Raw genomic sequence first — 14240 nt, forward strand, 5'->3', positions numbered from 1 at the left:
AAGAGGGACATCTGAGTGGCAGGTTAAAGGAAAAGGATGTGGGCTTTAAGTGGCGTTAAGACTTTTCGAGTAACCAGAGCAGTCCAAAGAGAGAATGCATTGTCTGAAGAGTTAGTGAATGTCTCCTAAGCTGGGGCCTTTGGGTCTAGCCTGGAAATGTGGAGATCGAAGCCAATGGGTGGGTAGTCCCTTTCCCAGTGTTTACAGTTCCAAGGAAAGAACTTCTGGTATTTACTCCTCAGAGGATCCCGAAGATAACCCTGGGGCAGGAAACGGCATTAAGCGCAGAAAAGAGACACTGGCTGAAAAGCAAAACCAACAGGATCTCTGAGTGGTGATGAAGCAGGAAAAAGAGTGAAGAATGACCATCATTCTGACATAGTCAGCAGCTAATCATCTTTCCTCGGGGAAGATCTTTTCCAGGGATAGGTGAGTGAGGAGCATCTCAACAGTGGGAAGGGAATATGCCACACCAAAGGACTTGTATTTTCAGAGATTATAACCTCACCTCTCTATTTTTTAGTTTTGTGCTCAATAAAAGTCCCTTAACTCTTAAAAAAAAAAAAAAAAAACGCTTCCTCCCTGCCAGGGCTAGCTCCAGGGACATGCAGTCTGGTGGGTCATACATGGCCCCATGCTCAGGGCACCATGCGTGGTTAACGTTCTGCTGTTACCATCTTAAAATTCTTAACTTGGGAACAAAGGGTCCCACTGTTTAGTTTTGTGCTGGACCCTGTAAATTTTGTAGCTGGCCCGGCTCCCTCCCCATCTTTAAGTCATACTCATATGTGCATGCAGATGCCCTCAGTTGCTAATATAAACCTAGGACAGACAGAACTGTAGTGGTGGGTCAACAAGTCTGGAAGAACATGTTTTTGCTGTGACTGGGGCTTTTTCCCCCCTGCAGTCCCAACTACTTGTCACTTACTTGCTGTCAGATTTAGAAGGTCTTCAGAGTCCTCATTTATAAATGGGAAGAATAACAGTAAGGGCCTCATGGGCTTCCATGGAAAGGAAACGATATAAAGCTTGTCAACAAATGGACTTCCCTGATGGCTCAGTGGTAAACAATTCACGGGTTCGGTCCCTGGGCTTGGAAAGATCCCCTGGAGAAGGAAATAGCACCCCACTCCAGTATTCTTGCCTGGGAAATCCCACTGCCGGAGGAGCCTGGTGGGTCACAGACCCTGGGGTCGCAAAGAGTGGAAGTGACTGCGCAACTCAACGATAACAACAAAGGTAAACAATTCGAGGCAACGAAGTATTTGTCATTATTTGTGGAGGACCTTCAAAGGTCATTCACGGGAGAAAGTAATCCACGAGTCAGGCTTGGATGCCTAGGGGGCTGAAGACAGACGACTACATCTAAGGCAGCCGGCAGAGAAACACAGACTCCTCCGGAAGGAATCAGGCAACAGAGGAGCTAAGATCCCACCTCTGACTCCGTGGCTTCTTTCCCTTCCCCCAGGCCGGCTGGGGACCCTGCCTTGGTGACTGCGGCCCCTTTAGGTCAAGAGCAGGGGATACATTTGGGCAGTTCTAGACCATCCTAGGTTCACTAGACACTGACCCGACACTGGATGGTTGGTGTTTCATCGAGGAGAAAGTGGCTTCCCAGAAGGTTCATTTCTGTGATTTAGGACAGACACAGGCAAGAACAAGGACAGAGCTTGAGCTATTGGGGTCGAACGGGAGTCATCTTTCCAGACCCTTCCTCTCTTAACTTTCACTTCACCGCATCTCAGATGATATTACATCCCTGCCTGATTAAAAAACACCATCACCACCACCCATATGGTCTTCCCTTTCTCAAACCAAAACAAATTTTTTTTTAAACAAAATCTTCTCTCAAGGAGAACTAAATAGGTCGCCGCTTCTTCTCCAGGTCCGGCGCCTTTCTCCTTCGGTTCGGTCTAAAGATAGAAATTCCAGGTTCCTCGTGGCTGCATTTGACTGGGGCGGGGCGCGGTGGGGTGGTGGTGGGGGGAGGCTTTTGCTCTCCTAACAAGCAAAGAAATCCTATTTCCTTTAAGCTTGTCGCGTTCTCTTGCAGAAACGCCTCCCCGACCTCTCCAAACCGAGACAGACCAAAAAAAAAAAAAAATTCGAAATGTGGATTAAAACGCACCCAACAGCAGTCCTTTCTACGACACCCCCGAGAGGCCTGCAGGGTCCGATGAGTCAAGCTCGCGGGTAGGAGCTGGGAGCGCCCTCGACTTTTCTGGAACCCAGACGTCCTAGGACTCCCCTTGCCCGGCCCCGGCTTTCCCCCTCCTACTATTCGGGGGCCCGGGCGGTCGCGGCCCGGGAAGGCGCGCGCGGAGAAGCCGCACCTGTGGGCGCCTCCGGGGGCGCGGGCCCCTCCCGGCCGAGCGGGCGCAGCTCCCCGGCGGCTCCGCTAGGGGTCTCTCTCGGGTGCCGAGCGGGGTGGGCCGGATCAGCTGACTCGCCGGGCTCCGAGCCCCGCCGCCGCGCCGCCGCGCCGTCAGTTTCCTCGGCAGCGGTAGGAGAGCAAGCACCCGGAGCAGCAGAGCGCGGGGCCACCCGAGACGGCGGCGGCGGCGGCGGCGACACCGGCAGAGCAAGGGCGCGGCGGCTCCTCCTCGCACGGCAGCTCGCTCGGTGCCCCGCGCAGGGTCGCGATGCTGCCCGCCTTGGCACTGGTCCTGCTGGCCGCCTGGACGGCTCGGGCGCTGGAGGTGAGTGCCGCGCCTCGGAATGGGGTGACGGTGGAGGGAGTTGGAGGATGGAGGGGACCGGCTCCCTCTTTCATCCAGAGAAGCGGGGCGATTGGGGTGGGGGGAGCGATCGAGGGACCCCCCTCTCTCGGCTCTGCGCCCTACGCCCCCGCTTGCGGGCGCCCTGCGCATCTCTGCCTCCGCCCCAGCCCTGCCCCGGGGACGCGCGCTCCGGCCGGCGCAGAGGGATCCGGCGAGGCGTCGGGCCCTGGGGTCCGCGCCAGTGTGGCGGGGCGCGAGTCGAGGAGGAGGCTCTCTTAGGCTCACATCCTGATTCAGTCCTTTGCTCGGGGCCGGGGGTGGCGAGAGACATTCAGATGGGCGATGGGGCGGTGGGGGGCGAGAGAACACGTGGGGAAAACCGAAAACGCAAGAGTCCCTGTATTCTGTCCCCAGCTCTTAATCGCTGCCCTTTCCTTTCTCTCGGGCCCCGGGGAGGAGGAGTCGGGACGGCTCGGGGAAGCTGGGCACCCCCCACCCCACCCCCTCGCGTCCCCTGGCCTTTTCCGCCCGCTTTCACCTTCCTTTCGCATCCCCACCACCCCTTCCTCGCCAGACCTCTTCCTCCTCCCTCTTCGCGGAGGCCCCCAAGGGCGACCCCAAGGAGGGTCGCGCACCGCCCTCCGCGGGCAAACTTTGTGTCTCTCGGCGTCTCCCTTTTGTGTTAAGTTGCGAGAGAAGGGAGGGGTCGGAGACCCACAGCCACCTCGCACCTTCCCCAAGCCTAGACATCCAGGGCGTTCGCGCGCACCCTCGGATTCACCCGGAGAGGGAGAAGGTCCCCGGGAACAAAAGCCGCGACACCCCGCCCTCGCCAGCCCCGGGGCGCGGTAGTCTGGGCGCCACCGAGCGTCCCGCCAGACTCCCTTCCCCGCGCTGCGCGGCCGTCCCGGAGGGGGCTGGGGCGCTGCTGGGGACGCGCTGGCGGCGCCTCGGAAGCCCTCCTCTTCCCCTCCTCCCCCCATCACCTCCGAGGCTGGCTCGTTCTTTTCTCGGTTGCAAAGTCCTTGGGGGAAAAATACGCGGAGAGTGCGGCGTGCGTCTGGAAAGGGCAGGGGCGGGTGGCGGGGCTGCGCGAGTTCTCCCCTCCTGTGCATCAAACGAGGCGTTTGTCGGATCGAGGCGCGGCCACTTCCCTGGCAGCGCTGGGCACTGTGATTTACCTCCCCCCGGGGGGCGCGGGCTGCTGGGGAGGGTCCTCGGGGTCATTTTATTTTTTAGGGTGCAGATAAAAGGCTGGAAATTGAGCGAAGATTAAGACGGAGAAGATGGCGCCTCTGCAGTGCAGCAAAGGAAAGCTGTGGAGGCTGCAGCCTGGGAAATCCACCCACCACTAGGTGTATATAACCAGTCTGCCCCATTCATCCAACTCTCCGACATTCAGCTGACGCCTGTGCCAAATCACCGTTTTCCTTTTTATCTGAAGATGCTTGGAAGTTGTTTGCTTGACACCTGGGGCAGAAAAGGTCGTAATTTTACATCGTGCGGGTTCCCATTCGGTATTTTACCATTCGTCACCTCCCTTCCCAGTTTTTACCCCCGCCTTTTCCCCTTCCTCGTGGTAATTTTCCCAAAAAAACAATTTCTGGACAAATGTTTTCCTGTAATTTCACTGAGACTGTATTGACTGTCACACCATGACAGCGTTTTAGTCCCTAATTTACAAGGTCACTGAACTTTTTCCTCTTTTACCTACGAGTGGCTCAAGAATCACCTCGGGGCTCGTTAAGGCAGATAGTTGTAAGAGTTGAAGAATTTGGTTTTTCTGTTTTAAAAAATGCATTTAATTAAGGGAGCTAGGCTTTTCCCAGTACTTAAAACCTACTCCTACAGTTATTTCAGTTTTCTCATTGTCTTATTACACGTTGAAAGACACAAATTAAGTCATTAAAAGCCTTTATAGTTGAAGCTTTTGTCAAAAAATAGATGTTTAAGTTTTCTGAGCAGTATTTTTTTCTGTGTGAAAGGAGGCAAATATGATACAGATTCCTTTTTCAGCCTGTTTGACTGCAGTTTTTGCTCCCATCTTTTTGGACATTTTCACTGGTTACTGTCACTTCCTTCAAAGGGTGGAGGTGAGATGCATGTTAATTCATTTTGCAAAGCCTTAATGGAAAGGTAGGCAGTTAACTCTGATGACGTTTGAGGGGATTTATGCAGCTAAGTCACTGTCCACTGAAAAGATGTTAATTATGACTTAACTGTCTTTTGTAGGGCTTAGAAAATAGGTCTGCTGCAGATGACTTGAGACAAGAAATGAATAAGGGCAATGATCATGGGGGGCTTGGCGTCTGGGAAAAGCATCATTACCTGAGCTGATGATTTTCCCTGGTACAGTGACAGAGTATGAGTTAAAAAGGCCCTGACATTTATTTAAACTTGCTTCCTCTTAAATTTTATTTTCCAGTATTGTGGGGTTTAACCTAATTCACAAGTATCTGCTTTGATTGTGGTGCTAATTCAAAGATTATGGATACCTACTCACACTGGTCAGAACAGCCCTAACGGTGGATGCCTGGGCTCACAATCATGAAGCTCAGATGTGATGGTGAGCTGTAAGGAGTCACCGCTTCTGGCTGACCAGTGGGAAGCCATGATAACCATAGGGCACCCCAGCAGCTGTCCTGCCACCCTGTTGAGCAGAGGTGCCTGATGGGCACCTGGGAGGCCCTTAGTACTGCAGAGAAGTACTCCAGACAAAATAATGATCCCTGGTTCTGACTGGGGAAATAAAGAAAAACATACAACTAAATAGGTCACAAGGTTAAATTAGGAATGATTGAAAAGAAAGGTTGTGGTCCATTGACTATTGATTTGAAGGAAAACACAACAGACTCAGGTAGAGAACAGACTTGTGATTGCAAGAGGGGTAAGGGGAGGGAGGGGGCTGGACTGGGAGGCTGGGACCGGCAGATGCAACCTATTACATGTAGGATGGATAATAACAGGTCCTACTGTGTAGCACAGGGAATTATGTTCAATACCTTGCAATAAACAATATGGAAAAGAAAAAAGAGGAAAATGTAGAGGTAATCCTCATGAAAAAGGCTTTCTCCCTTTTGCTAGAGGGTCTCTGTTTTATGTTACTGTTTATGGTGTACTAGAGACTTCTATGCAGATATTTGTATGAAGATGAAGCTGTCAGCGATTCTTGAAATAAGCAGAGCTATTATGTACCTTTCCTGTGGCTGTTGAAGAGTATGGTAAAATTCAATAGAAATCTACAGTCTCTTTCTACACATTTGATCTAGGTGGGGATATGTATTACTTTAAGAGACTTAGAAAGCATCTTCTATTAATATACTTCTCTAATCTCTGCCTAGTTGTATCAGTTACAAATGCAAAGGTAAACCTTATACATGTACTTTATAAATAAAGCTCTAGGATGTAAGGTTTACTTTGACTTGCATACCGTAGTCTCCTGTTCCCAGGAAGTTTGTAGAGTAAATAAGACAGGCACATGATTATAAAAGAAAACAGAAAATGTTAAGTACCAAGAAGAAAGTACTGATTAAGTGGTATATTGAGTAAAAGTATTAACAGTATAAACATCTGTATATAAGGAATAAAGGAACCATGGGATGAGATAATCCTCGAGAATTTCCTGATGATTCCTTTACAGCCAGATTTGTATCTTAGGTTTGGGGAAGGGAGGTTAAGTCTTTGCATTTATAGTATCTGTTTACATACCTCTTTCACGAACACATACCCCTGAGGATGTGGGCAGAGCCAGTGTGGGATTTGATTTTCCTTGTGTACCTATTTATTCATTAGGGCCATTTTAAGTTGAGTCTCTTGGGGCCAAGCTCTGGTCTGTAGCTCTAAAGATAGCGTGGTGAACAAAAACCGTCACTTGCTTCAGGAAGCTTCCAGTCTAGTGCGGAAGACAGAGGATAAACAAATCATCCTACATGTGTGCTCATGAACTGTGACAGATGGTGAGACGGATGGCAAAGGTGTAGGTTATACTCTGGAGAGGAGTGTCTGCTCAGATGCTAAATAGTGTCTGACTCTTCGCCACCCTGTGGACTGTCACACACCAGGCTCCTCTGTCCGGGGGATTTCCCAGGCAAGAGTACTGCAGTTGGTTGCCATCTCCTCCTCCCTGGGATCTTCCTGACCCAGGGATCAAACCCAGGTCTCCTGCCTTGGCATGGAAGATTCTTTACCCCTGAGCCACCATGGAGGCCCGGAAGAGGAATAGGGAATTGCAAATAAGGATTGAGGGGCCACGGGCTCTGATGCAGCATCTTCATTAGAACCTTGACTGAAGAAGTGGGTACCCAGTGAAAAAACTGATCCACAGGGCAGCGGCAAGGAACGTGGGGAAAATAAAATGTTTCTTTCGTTTTCTGATTGTTTTCCTGGTGCTTTTCTACCTCTTCATGTTCCACTTGACTATGAAATGGTTTTCTTTTCATAGTAGGACCTCACATGCTTGTGGAAGTATTCCTCCATACATTCTTCCATATGTGCTGAGTGGGAATTGATACTCACACCATCTTCTGCAAATCCTTGGGGATGCTGTCACCCTGGGTCTTAATGGTTTGTATCCAGATACACCCTCCTTAGTGGCTGGAGGAAGACAGGGTGGCAGGTGGAGGAGGCCAAAGTGATGGAATGGACAGACCCCCGCCCTCCTGAATGAGTAGCGAGCTTAAGCCAGAAAATGTATATTTCTTCATTTTCCTTGTATTTGTTAGTAAAAGGAAAGCAGATAGTACCTGAACCCTCAAACTGAATTTGGCAATGAAAACCAGGATGAAGGGGAAAATGTTATGTAACTGCTTCTTCAGTTTAATGTGGATGCTTTAAGAAACAACCATTTCAGTGAAGACACTGATGTTTTCCTTTGAAAAAAGATCTCATGAGTTTTCCTCTTCAGGTTAAAGGTGAATAGATACGCTTACTGGTACCTTTTTAGAAGTAGACATGCATCATAAACTGGATTCGAATGGACTGCTCTAGGAATAAAGTAATTTGTTAGGGGAAAAAAAAACAGCCTGGATGTGTTCATGAACTAATAGATCTATGAAAAGGGGATGCTGAATAGTTAGAATGGGGTACAGAGGATTCTGTTTCATGTATGTATTCTTAGCTGAGATGGGAACTAAGAGGCTATTTTACTTAGACTTATTTTGTGTGGCTACATTTGGAAGAAGCATGAAATACAGATTTAGCTTGAGCATTTCTAGGATTATAGTATTTTATGGAAGAAGATAGTGGTTGAAATGAGCAAAATGAGAGGCTTTTAAAAGCCAGCTCTATGGAAAGTAGTGTAATCGTTCCTACATTTATAGCCTTGATTTTGATAACCAGTAGGATGTCAGATCAGAAACGTAGTTGTGAAATTTTTCATGTTTCCTGGGAAGGCAGCAGTCCACATTGGTCAAGCTATTGACTGTGAGCTAACTCACACTTCAGTTTGTTCCTCTGCAAAATGGGGATAATATTTATGGTTGTTGAAGATTGAGTTAATATGTATGTAAAATGCTTGAAACAGTGAAAGCGTTAATATATAACGTGATGGCATCTTATAAGCACATGGTAGTTATAATTACTGTTTATGATGTTGATGGTGATGATGTAAAATAGACAGATTTAATCCTATACATTGTTGAAAGTTAAAAAAAAAATTATATGATGTTTCACCTACTGACCAATGTGCTTACCAACCAGTTAAGACTGTATAGGAACTTGGCAATTTGTTCATGAGAAGAATGAATTAATTTGATTTAAATTTTAAAAAAGACATTGGAGATAAAATTTGTATCACAAATAAAATTAAAACATATACAAATTTATTAAATATTCATATTTATTTTGTATTTTAGTTGGCTTTTTTGAAAAGCCCTAAGATAATTCATGCTTATAGAAAAACTTGAACAGTACAGAAATATGTAAAAAACATAAGCAGTTGTTACACAAATAAGTAAGACCTACTTTAAATGTGTGCACCCTGGCAGCTAGCTACACATGTCTGAAATTAAGCAAGTTTATATTCTGGCTTGATTATTAACTCAGCTATTAGTTGACTGTCAGCTGTGTGCAGAGAGCTGTGAATAACTTGGTTTAATTCTCAGCTTAACCTTCTCTAGAAAATGAATAACCCGGTTTGGCCAATCTAGGCAGAAATGGAAGATATCAGATGCTAGCAAAAGAATTTTGGTCCTTCCTAGACTGGAAGCTTTAAATAATTTTCACCTGAGGACAAGGAAACCTAAAAGCAAGACTGCCTGAGAAGGCAACACTTCTGGAAGAAACCAACTTTCAAAATAAAATGAATTGTGTTAATAGCTCTCTCTCTCTCTCTGTCACTCGGTCTTGTCCGACTCTGTGACCTCATGGACTGTAGCCCACTAGGCTCCTTGGTCCATGGAATTCTCCTGGCAAGAAGAGTGGAGTGGGTAGACATTCCCTTCTCCAGGGGATCTTCCCGACCCAGGAGTCAAACCTGGGTCTTCTGCATTGCAGGCAGGTTCTTTACCCTCTGAGCCACCAGGGAAGCCCATATTAATAGCTATTTGATGATAAATTCTATAGTGATCTACTATAAAACTTAATAGTGACCTACTGCTTAATTAAAAGCATACTTTTTTAATCAGCACATTCTGCTCATTATAAAATAAAAGGTTTGCAATCCCAGTTTCAAAATTAGGCTGAAGATATTTAAGGATACCCCAAATTGGTGATACCGTGGTTAGGGTATGATCAGCGTATTGAAGAATCAATAAGTGAAGTCCAGATGAGTTTATATGGTTTTTTTGGTCACTGCAATGCATGTATTTCTTTCATCACTGCCCTGCTGGATCAAAAAAGTGGGTTCAAATAGGACGATGCAGTTATTGTAGGTATGTTTGAAATAAACATGCTTCTCAAGAGTAGGTACAGTAAGAAATGAAAGTACCACAACCACATATGCAGGGTCTGTGAGCAGGGGGAAAGAATAAGCAAGATGAACTTTTCAGAAAAGAAAAAAGAACAACAAACCCTGTTTTAGAGATGAGCAGATCGTAGGATTCTTAAGGTCTTATTAGTGATGAACCCCGGTGTTTGTATCTTCTTCCAGGTGGTCTTTCTTTCTCGATTTATTTTTTCTTCCCTAGTTGAGATGGCATTTAGCTGAGAAATTTGGGCAAGAAAAAAAATTTTTTAGTGATTTATTTTATTGATATGAAATTGTTCTTTGCTTGAGTCTCTTTCATGGAGATTCTAATAGTATGTTCCTATGTTTTCATTTTGCTTCCATAGAAATCTACATTGTATCTTCACTAAAGGATGTTTAAGGTATCCTTCCTGATCAGGACTGGTAAATTACTTTTCATCCTTGCTTCAGTGGTAGCTCAGCTGGTAAAGAATCCGCCTGCAATGCAGGAGACCCTGGTTCGATTCCTGAGTTGGGAAAATCCCCTGGAGAAAGGCATGGCAACCTACTCCAGTATTCTTGGGAAGGATGCTTATAAGAATAAGAAATCTATACTCTTATCAAGAAAAGTCATTTGCATGAAGTGAAGAATGCATTGTTACTCTTGCTGATTTGTTAAATTTCAAAGCTTTAAAGATTGATATATTTTGACCCCAGAGTGACATTTTGTGGGAATACAGACAAGAGGTTACCCTTGAGATGCATTTGTATACTTTAGGCCTGACCTCTTACCCCCAAGTGACCACTAACTCATTTGTTGCTTCTCCTGTCTGCATATGACTGGATTACAATAAAATTAACAGGACAACGTAGTTTTTATTTTTAGTCAACAATGAAGAAAATAGTAGTCCTGGTTTGGTTAGTCCAAAAAAGGACTTTTTGTGTTTGTTCTTATTAATGGATGGCTTTTCAAAAGCACAACTATTGTTTTGTTTTGTAATGGAATTAATAGGCACACATGATAAAGATAGATAACTGTTGTTGTAAACATATTTATTGATTTTTTTCATCTTTCAAAAAACATCCTTATCTACTTTGGAGGTTGAGACTTTAAAATGATGCAAAGTTTTTGAAATCTTTGCTTAACTCTTCAGTGACTAACATAAAAACTTATCATAGGAAAAGCTATATTTGAGAGCTAGTATTTCTCATACTGGTGCCCTTAATCACTTGCTTTTTTTTAGGCAAATAGTTTTGCCATTGCAGTGTATTGGTTTGAAGATGTAAGTGATGAGTTTTTAAGAAACTTCCACAAAAACTTGCAAATATATAGAGTGACCATTCTAGGAATAATTTATTCCAATACATATTAGATGAATGAGCAACTTAAAATTAAAATCAAATTTTATAGGAAGTTACTAGTGTATTTTCATACATAGAAACTTAGGTTTTTATGAGCACAGCCAGAAAAAGAAAATTCCCTCCTTCATTTAACCAATATTTTTGAGGTCCCTCCCCTCATGGGAGTTTATAGTATAATGAGGGGTAGACAGAATAAATAGCAATGGAAGAATAAAAAGTAATAGAAGACTTGGAAAAAATTAAGTTGGGCAAAGATATCATCAGTGAATGTGGAAAGTGAAGGTGGAAATCTGCCATGAATGTGATGTTTTATGTGGTATTATCAGGAAAGTTCTCTGACCCAAATGTAAACTTAGATATCTGGAGGAAAGAACTATTTATTCACTTTAGTGTAAAACCATAACCAGGAACAAGGATGTACTTTGGTGGTTAGATATTAAAAATAAATTGGTGGGGCAGAGAAGTTAACACTAAACCTGATCGCAAACTATTTCCTGTAATTTGTTTCATAACTCACTGCAGTGTCTTACATCTAGTATTTACAAAATACTTGACAAATTTTCTAAATGAAGACTCTGGAAATTTTATACTGTAGTGAAAATTATATTTGATTCTTGACACCTAGCTTCTCTCATGTTTAAAAAAGTTGTGAATGACACCAAGTCTACCAAAAAAAAATTAAGCCTTTTTAAATAAGATTTACTCTTTCAGTCTTTCTAAAACATTTTATGTGAAAAGGATATGAAATGCTGTTAGTAACTTCATTTGCAATTCTTTATTTCAGACATTCAGTTGACCCAGGAAAAAAAATGCCTTGTTCTTGAAATATTTCATCAGTCCTCTGATTGATTGGGACATTTTCATTTGAAGGTGCTCAGAAATTATTTTCTTTGATCAAGATAGTGAAATTTAGAGAGAAGACATTGTGTATTGGAGTGAAATTGAGCGGCCATCAAAATGAAAATTTCATTATAATTTGGCTTTTTGCAGTTTGGTTTTTTTTTTTTTTTTTTTGCCATTTTACAGCTAATACTTGCCTTTTATGTTAGTGTGAACTGGGATCAAAATTGGCCCTTTAAGAAAAAAATTGAAATTCTGTTATTTCTACTCTCTTAAGAAGTTGTACTTTTCAAGTTCAAGGGCTTGAAGCCAATACCACTATATGCTACTAACTTGACAGGCACTGAAAATCTAATTGAGGTCATTATGATTAACTTAGTGTTTTACCAGGGTTTTCTCAGGGCTGTTTTTAATGTTTTGTGTCAAGTGTTAAATCCTCTTACACCATGGAATCCAGAAAATTTCAATCCAATAAAAGTGAACTAAATTTTAAAACCCTGTTGTTGTTTTCTGCAGGGCAGGTTCTTGGCTAATTGATAAGATGATTGAACAGGAAGGCAGCTTGTGTATTTCTGTTGGTGTGAGGAATTGTGAAAGGCTCCAGTTTCAAGAGTACATTTGTGACAAAACTGTAATTTTGGAATCACTGCATACTTGTTCAGTGAAGTATGCGAGGAGGGAATCCTCAGAGGGTGACCATGTGACTAGATGGCTCAGACAGTAGAAGCAAAAGCTATCTTAAGGTAGAGTTACCTTAAAACAGTGCAAGTCCCCGGAACTTGGGACTGAGTAATTAGTCAACATGGCCATTGGAGACATCCTGGACAAAGATAATGAATAGGGAGGACTTTCTTAAATAAACAAGGTAGGAAGCAGACCCACCCAGTTCCCAAGAAATTCCTTTCCTTGTCTGTATTTGCCATTTGAATATTTCACTTCACTTTCATGAGCCTGGACAAAGGTCAAATTTGTATCTTTGTGAATTTTCTGGGTGGTGTTGTAAAAGGATACAGATGGGGAGTATTCAGCTTCTTGGGGGTATTTCTTGTGTGTGTGTTCTTTGCTTTATTTATTGACTTCATGAACAGCCAATGAAGAGAAAAATATTTTAGCTTAAGTTTGTTTTTCTTTTCCTGGAGAAGAGAAAGAGACTTTGCTTAAAATATCCTCAGGGTTTATTGCCATCGTTAAATTGTTCATGCTTTTTTAAGAAACCTTAGAACATAACCTCTGTTACTAGTTCTTATTCATCTCAGAGATGTAACATCTGAAATGCTGACCCAGACCTGTGGATTGATTCTTGTTAACAGATGAGGGGAAAGTTTAATGCAGGATGTTTTGTCTCTATTTCAGATTTTCTCAGGGCATTTGTGATTGACTTCTGGGCTTTGTTGGTAGCTCAGCTGGTAAAGAATCTGCCTGCAATGCAGGAGACCCTGGTTTGATCCCTGGGTTGGGAAGGTCCCCTGGAGAAGGGGTAGGCTACCCACTCCAGTATTCTTGGGCTTCCCTTGTGGCTCAGCTGGTAAAGAATCAACCTGCAATGTGGGAGACCTGGGTTCGATCCCTGGGTTGGGAAGATTCCCTGGAGAAGGGAAAGGTTACCCACTCCAGTATTCTGGCCTGGAGAATTCCATGGACTACAGTCCATGGGGTCACACAAGAGTTGGACACGACTGAGCGACTTTCACTTCACCTTCAGGCATTTTGGGGCTTCCCAGTTGGTGCAAAGGTAAAGAATCTACCTGCCAATGCCATTTGCAATGACAGCTAAGTGGTGGGGTATTTTATTCTGTTTTTTTAAGTATGCCTGATAGGGGCATGGGCTTCCCAGGTGGCGCTAGTGGTAAAGAACCTGCGTGCCAATGCAGGAGACTGAAGAGATGCAGCTTCAATCCCTGGGTAGGGAAGATCCCCTGGAGGAGGAAATGGCAACCCACTCCAGTATTCTTGCCTGGAAAATTCCATGGACAGAGGCAGTTGGTGGGCTACAGTCCATGGAGTCACAAAGAGTCAGGCAGACACAGCTGAGTGTGCACACACACACACAGAGCAGGCATTTTACCAGCACTTCATGGTTTATTTAAATTGCATCCTAATAGTTTGACATGTTGTACATGGTTCTGTCTTAAGGAAATGTCTAAAATATCCTGGTTTCTCCAAAAACTACTCTTGGTTTTATTTTCTGCATTCTTTCTTTCCGAACCCTTGGTTCTCTTTAAGTAATCAAAAGCTTAGTTCAAGTTTGATCATCTTACATCTTGGTTTTCCTTTTATTTTTGGAGTGTCTAGCAAAGAAAATATTTTGTCTCATCACTTCAAGAGACTGCCTTCTGAAATACAGTTGACAATTTGTAGTATCCGAAATAGTTGTTGATTAATCATGAGAATCAGAAAGAGGAGCCAGTATGTGTTTGAAGATAAATCTCCCATCA

General features: G+C 44.1%; 1 protein-coding gene across 6 annotated transcripts in view; it reads left to right on the forward strand.

Annotated features, from left to right (window-relative positions):
• The first annotated feature begins 2543 nt into the window (after window positions 1–2543).
• The window catches only part of APP (amyloid beta precursor protein), a 287707-nt gene continuing 276010 nt past the window's right edge, over window positions 2544–14240 (forward strand). For all 6 annotated transcript variants that reach the window (XM_061134302.1, XM_061134303.1, XM_061134304.1 and 3 more), the window contains exon 1: window positions 2544–2699. In XM_061134302.1, the coding sequence (XP_060990285.1) occupies window positions 2643–2699 (57 nt within the window). In that variant the 5' untranslated portion in view covers window positions 2544–2642. The remainder of the gene's footprint in view (window positions 2700–14240) is intronic.

This window comes from Dama dama, chromosome 31 (assembly GCF_033118175.1).
Source record: "Dama dama isolate Ldn47 chromosome 31, ASM3311817v1, whole genome shotgun sequence".
Classification (NCBI taxonomy): Eukaryota; Metazoa; Chordata; class Mammalia; order Artiodactyla; family Cervidae; genus Dama; species Dama dama.